Raw genomic sequence first — 6,537 nt, forward strand, 5'->3', positions numbered from 1 at the left:
GCTAACACACACTGCAACACACACACACACACACACACACACACACCAACACACACACACACACACACACACATTCGAAATAGACACAATAGGCACATATATGCGCTTGATCTGTTGATTTCATGTAGGATATGTTTGTGTGTGTGTCAGGTTGAGCTTGCGTCCTTACTGGCCCAGGCAGGGGTCACTCTGAGCGGGATGATACAGAGAGGTCAGGAGCTGGTGCACCGTCTACAAGAGCTTCAGCTGGACCGCAGAGAAACCGCCTGTCTCAAATACCTCATCCTCTTCAACCCTGGTGAGACGACAGCACACGAATATCAACTTAAACCTGAGAATTATGATTCTAAAATGGAGAGAATTTGTGAGAAAGTACTTAATTTTGCAAATAGGCCACTATTTGGGTTTAGTGTTCTTAAATAATGCAAGAAACCTTGACTAACATTATATGTGATTATTAACTTTTACCAAGTTTAATAATAACATTAACTCTTTAAGTAAAAAAAAAAATACTGGGAGAAATAATCTGCACATATAATGTTAGTCAAAGACTTCCATATGTAAATGAGCTTTGATAAAATTGGCTGATGTCTTTTTTTTTTTAACTACTAGGTTTGCATGGACATTCATTTACTCTATACAGTTCAAACCTTTGGGGATTTTTAAACTTTTTTTTAATTATTACAATTTAAAACAACTGTTTTCAAAATGAATATATTGCAAAGCAGAATTTTCAGCATCATTACTCCAGTCTTCAGTGACGATCCTTCAGAAATCATTCTAATATGCTGATTTGCTGCTCAAGAAACATTATATAACTTATTACTATTAATGTTGAAAGCAGTTGTGCTGCTTAATGTTTCTGGAAACCAATTGATGGTTTCAAAGATTCTTTGATGAATAGAACGTTTAAAACAGCCTTTATTTCAAATAGAAATCTTTTGTAACATCATAAATGTGTTTACTGTGGCTTCCAATCAATTTAATGTGTCTTTGATGAATAAAAGTAGCATATTAAAAGAAAAAACACTTTTGCACTAGTGCATTAATGTGCTTATATGGTTGTGACATCATAATCAAGATGATTTTAGCAGCTTTGAGGAGGAATGATGGGGTATGGCTTTTAATAATAATTTTTAAAACGTTTTTAGAATTTACTATTTCAAAAGACCAAAAAAAAATCACTTTAAGATTGTGTACTAAAATCTCGTTAAAGTAAATGTTTCGCTTACACTTGTTGAATTCCTCTAACGTGATTGGCTGACGGAATGATAACTTTATTTCAGTTATGTGCATGTATCATTCAATTCCTGGCAGGACGTCTTATAATTTTTTATTTGAATTATGTTTCCCTTAACATGTTCTGCTCAACTGTTTTAATGAGTTTTAGTTCTTTACTAATTCCAGAGGCCAAAACGACTTCCTATTAGGCCTAATGAGGAAGAGGTGTGAAATTTCTTCTTTTTCTGAGTCTCTTCTCTGTTCAGCAATGCTGCTGCTGATGTTTTAATAGTTTAATATAAAATACATTTTCATAGGCTCGGCGTCAATGCCCGTCACCCCGTCTTTCGCGTCTTATTGAACGTATCCATATTTCCTCCACTGGGGTTTGACCGAGGCTAATTAACTTCTCAAAAGATGAATATTGCATTGATTTCGAGCTCCGCTAACGAGGAGCTATAGTGTAGCGGGCTATTTGTTGTAAGTGGCAGCATGTTTTGTGTGGCGCGCTGTAACTGGGTAATGGGCTTAATTAAAATGAAAGCCTGCTGAATCGCTCCCGTTTACAAAGGCAGGGAGCCGGACCCCGTATCTGCTCGGAGACGCACACACGCCGTCTATAGCGAGACTCCGGCTCAAAAGAAGTTTAATGGATTGACCCCATATTGCTCCGTGCCGCCATGGCCCTCTCTTTCTCAGCTTCAGGAGAAAATGCTCCTTTATTGTTCGCGTTCCCTTAAGTGAGAGCAATTTAGCGCCAACAAAAGCTGCTTTTCATAATAAGAGTGCCTGAGGGCTGTGTGTGTGTGCGTGTTTGTATTTGTGTGCGTTCAGAAAGTGCTTGAAAACCCATTTTCCATTCATTCAGTCTTTATTGAGACTCCAAAGGTGCATCTCAGTGTTGCATTGGCAACTAGCTAAAATTTGTATTGGTTTTGAAAAATATGTTCACATTGTATTTATTATTTTTTATTAGTTATTTTAGTACTTCAAGTTAAGCTAAACAAAAATGAAACATGTTGCCTTGGCAACTAGCTGAAATTTGTATTAGTTATATATATATATATATATAAATCTGTTGCCTTGGCATATGGCTGAAATTTTTATTAGTTTTTTTATATGTCTTTATAGTTTTTCATTTTTTTGTATTATTTTTTTTTTGTAGTATTTTATTTACAATTTATAAATATGTCAATTTTATATAGAAGTAAAAGTAATGTAAATGTTTTTATAGTTTTAGTTAACGATAATAACCCTGCTGCCTCTCTCTAAAACTGCAGATGTGAAACTGTTGGAAAACCAGCCTTACGTGGAGAGTGTGTACGAGCAGGTGAACGCCGCGTTGTTGGAGTACACACTGTATGCGTATCCGCAATTCCCGGACCGGTTTACCCAGATTCTGCTGCGCCTTCCCGAGCTCAGAGCACTGAGCACACAAGCTGAAGACTACCTGTGCTACAAACACCTGAGCGGAGAGGTGCCATGCAACAACCTTCTCATAGAAATGCTGCATGCCAAGAGAACCTGCATCTGACACACACACACACACACACACACACACACACAGGCCCGATTCCTTTCGCAGATGACACTGTTATCGACTAGATGTTTTGCAGCAGTCGTCTTTCGCACACAGAAAACCTCATCAACCATGCCACTGTGTTTCTGAAAGGAAAGAGGGGAGATGTCAGTGTTAATGACTGTGTTTATGATATAGAGCGCTACCATGATTACCTATTTTTGTAGGCCAAACAGGAAGTTAGCATTACCCTGGTTCCTTTGACAAAAACCCAATAAGAATTTTTTAATTGGTTTTTGGATTATTGCAGAAAATAAGCTCTGTGAGCAATAAAGGCTCCTAATGCTTATACTTTTTGTGATAATCTTCACAAATGAACAACTTTTGAAGCCTAAATACAATCGGCGGAACTAAAAAGCTAAACACAGGCTGTAAACAAACTACACAACGGTCGCATGACTTCAACCTCACCACCATTAAGCTTCAAGACAACTCTTTCAGTGTTTATTTAAAGAACATTTTCCATGAGAGTTTAAGTTGGAATAGGTTGTAAGAGCACGGTTGTAAACACAATGAGGCTGTGAAAGCGACTAGTGAGTAGATGAGTTTTCCTGTTGAATGTGATGATGTTTAATGTTCCCAACATCCTCTTAGTACCATTTAGCCACCCATTAGCAACGCCTTTTTCTCAGTCAAGGAAAAGCCTTAAAAAAAAAACACAAGCATGTATTACTGTATTTTATGTTATAGAGTAAAACATGAAAATATCTTGAGCTTGTGTTAAACATAGACCTTATTTCAGGCATATTAACTAAAACCCATTCAAAAACCCATTGACTTCAGGGCGATGAAACCGGAAGTGCTATGTAAAATGCTCGTTTCCAGTTTTTTTTGGCCAACAAAAATACATTATCCCTTCAGCACTCTATTTAAAAAAGCAACAGATTGTGCCTTCCCTCTCTCATTACACACACACACACACACACACGCACGCACACACACACACGCACACCTTCTTTAAAAAAACACAGTCACAGACTCACAGCCATGATCCGCCCACTTAGACAGGAAACGGCGACATGTCCATCATGTATTTCAAGAAATATAAAACAAAGTCAGATGATTTCCTCAAGAGAGGCCAGTAAATGAGCTAAACAACCTTCATTAACATTCCCTTTTTAAGATTGAAAGCGAGAGGGAGAAAGAAAGAGGGAAGGCCTCACTCAACACGAAGCATTTCCTGCACACACATAATAGCTCTGCCATAAAACCTAGTGAGCTGCCTGCATAGACAGCATCATATACGCTTCTTAGAAAATGTAGTCTTACTATGTACGGCCAAGGCAACATCACCCGAAGGCAATCCCAGAATGCACAGTGGGAAAACGAGCATCCAAAATGGTGGATGAAGCAGGACTTAAGACTAAATACTAAGTATTTCATTCAATACTATACTGCTAATAGTCACATTTAAATAAAAAACAGCCTATTTTAACAGGTATTTGTGTGTTCTGTGTATTTTTTAAATTCAATTTGCATATTAATGTAAAATACATATATACTAGTTCAAAAGATTTTTAAATTATTCAACAAGCAAACCATTGATCAAAAGTGACATTTATAATGTTACAAAATATTTCAAATAAATGCTGTTCTTCTAAACTTTCTATTCATCAAAGAATCCTGAAAAGAAGGTATCAGTGTCTCCACATATGAAGCAGCGCACACTAAGAAATACGTTTCTTGGGCAAATCAGCATATTAGAAGGATTTCTGAAAGATCACGTGACCCTGAAAACTGGAGTAATGATGCTGAAAACTCATTAAAACATTTTCAAATATATTCAAATAGAAAATCATTATTTCAAATCATAATAATATTTCACAGTTTAATTGCATTTTTGATCAAATAAATGCAGGTAAGAGACTTCTTACGCTAAAAGCATTTAAAAAAATGTTACCAACCCCAAACATTTGAATGTAAATTATGAAAAATACATTGGCCTGTTTGAGTATCACATCGTCATTTTAGCAACATGCTAACACTAAACTCTATTGTGAGTCAAATCTAGCATATTTGTGTGCCACGCTGAACTGCTGTCTGTGTAGATGATTTCAAGTTATTCACTCATGCGGTGCAATGATGATTAGAGCACTGCCTACATAGGCATAAAAGTCAGTAGACAGCAAGGCAGTGCACTAGGTTTTGGAAAAGAGCTTGATAAAAAGTATTTATCAGACACTGCACACTAAAGTCCACGCATTATCACCACAAGATTGTATGTTTAAAATGACCTGAGTGTGTGTGCATATGCTGAGGAAAGGGGAGGTAAATTAGGACTTGCAATTCTGCCTTAACACTAACACTGTTGATCCTGTGAAGCTGAGAGAATCAATGGGCATAAATTGTGTCTCTGTTTGAGCGTGTAAGAGTGTTTGTGTGTGTGACTGTTATCTCAAGCTTAGGCCAAGCTTATTATGATATCTCAGCATGTTTCATTTTTGTATAGTGGAGTGTCTGATTGGTCAAGTTCTCTTTCATGTAACATGTTTGTGTTAATGACATTTGTTATGAATGTGCTTAACTGTATTGTTTCAAATGAATAAATACAAATTATTTAAACCAGCAGATATTAGTTTCCCTCAGTTATTTGTCTAAAGGTGTGGTCATGTTCAGTGTTGCTTGGCGAATTTTTGTGACTTTGGAGCACATCACTGTCGTAATTACGGATAGATGTGCGCGTGCCATTGTTGCCGTAAAGCAACCCGCCCTTTTCGCGGAATACCAAGAGAAAGAAACAGAAGCCATTCGCCATATTAGAAGTCAGTGGACCATCAGAATGATTTTGAAGCTAATATTTCAAGGTAACCTTACATACACATGATTAGTTAGCATTGGATAACAGTATAAAGCCATGTAGCATTTCAAACATAAAATGTAATTTATTTAAACCCACCAAACCACTTACTGTGAAAAGTGGACTTATGCCGTCTTTCTTTTTAAATAATAGTGCATGTTTTGATATTTTCTCATCTATTTCTTTTATCTAATGCGATCAGATTTAATTTTTAAGCATGACTTAACAGTCCAAATAGAAGAAAAATAGCAAATGATAACATGCACCATATTCCTACAATTAAAACCGGCTATTTCATTATTTCATGCAGTACAAAATAAATAAATAAATACAAATTAAAATTAAAATTGAAGAAGAAAAAAAAAACCTGAAAGAAATTGAGAAACACATCAATATAAAAACAATTTAAAAATAAATAAATACAAATAATAACAAATTGCCTTCACAGATTTTAATAGTATTAAAAAAATGAGAGTACAAAAAAAATGTCAAATATTATAAAATATCATAAAATAATGTAAAAATCATTCCTTTTCCAGAAACGTGAATATACAAATAAATATAATAAACACAAATAATAAAAATGGCCTTCTCATTGCCTGATTGCACTGATTTTGGATGAAAAGAAAAGAAAAAAAGAGAAAAATGCCAAATAATAACATGCATCATATTCATGAAAATACAAATCTAAGCAAAATAAGTACAAATAACTAATATATAATAATATATAAATAAGTACAAGTAACAAAACACATGGACTTAACAGATTACATGGTATTTAAATTTAAATAATATTAAGTAAAAATAATACGTTTATCAAATAAACAAATGCTAATAGAAATCCAAAGCAAAATACAATATTGCTTTATTTCCTTAATACTGCACTAAAATCTAAACAGAGTCTTTGCAAGAAGAGGAAGAAAATCAAAAAAAAAAAAAA

General features: G+C 35.0%; 1 protein-coding gene across 1 annotated transcript in view; it reads left to right on the forward strand.

The window, feature by feature from the left end:
* Positions 1-2,833, forward strand: part of nr5a1b (nuclear receptor subfamily 5, group A, member 1b) — a 17,921-nt gene extending 15,088 nt beyond the window's left edge. Inside the window, exons 4-5 of the mRNA XM_016552563.1 lie at positions 151-298; positions 2,502-2,833. Coding sequence (XP_016408049.1) covers positions 151-298; positions 2,502-2,755 — 402 coding nt within the window. The 3' untranslated portion in view covers positions 2,756-2,833. The remainder of the gene's footprint in view (positions 1-150; positions 299-2,501) is intronic.
* Positions 2,834-6,537: the final 3,704 nt, after the last annotated feature.

The sequence above is a fragment of the Sinocyclocheilus rhinocerous genome, unplaced genomic scaffold (assembly GCF_001515625.1).
Source record: "Sinocyclocheilus rhinocerous isolate Xijiao unplaced genomic scaffold, SAMN03320098_v1.1 scaffold405, whole genome shotgun sequence".
In the NCBI taxonomy this organism is placed as follows: Eukaryota; Metazoa; Chordata; class Actinopteri; order Cypriniformes; family Cyprinidae; genus Sinocyclocheilus; species Sinocyclocheilus rhinocerous.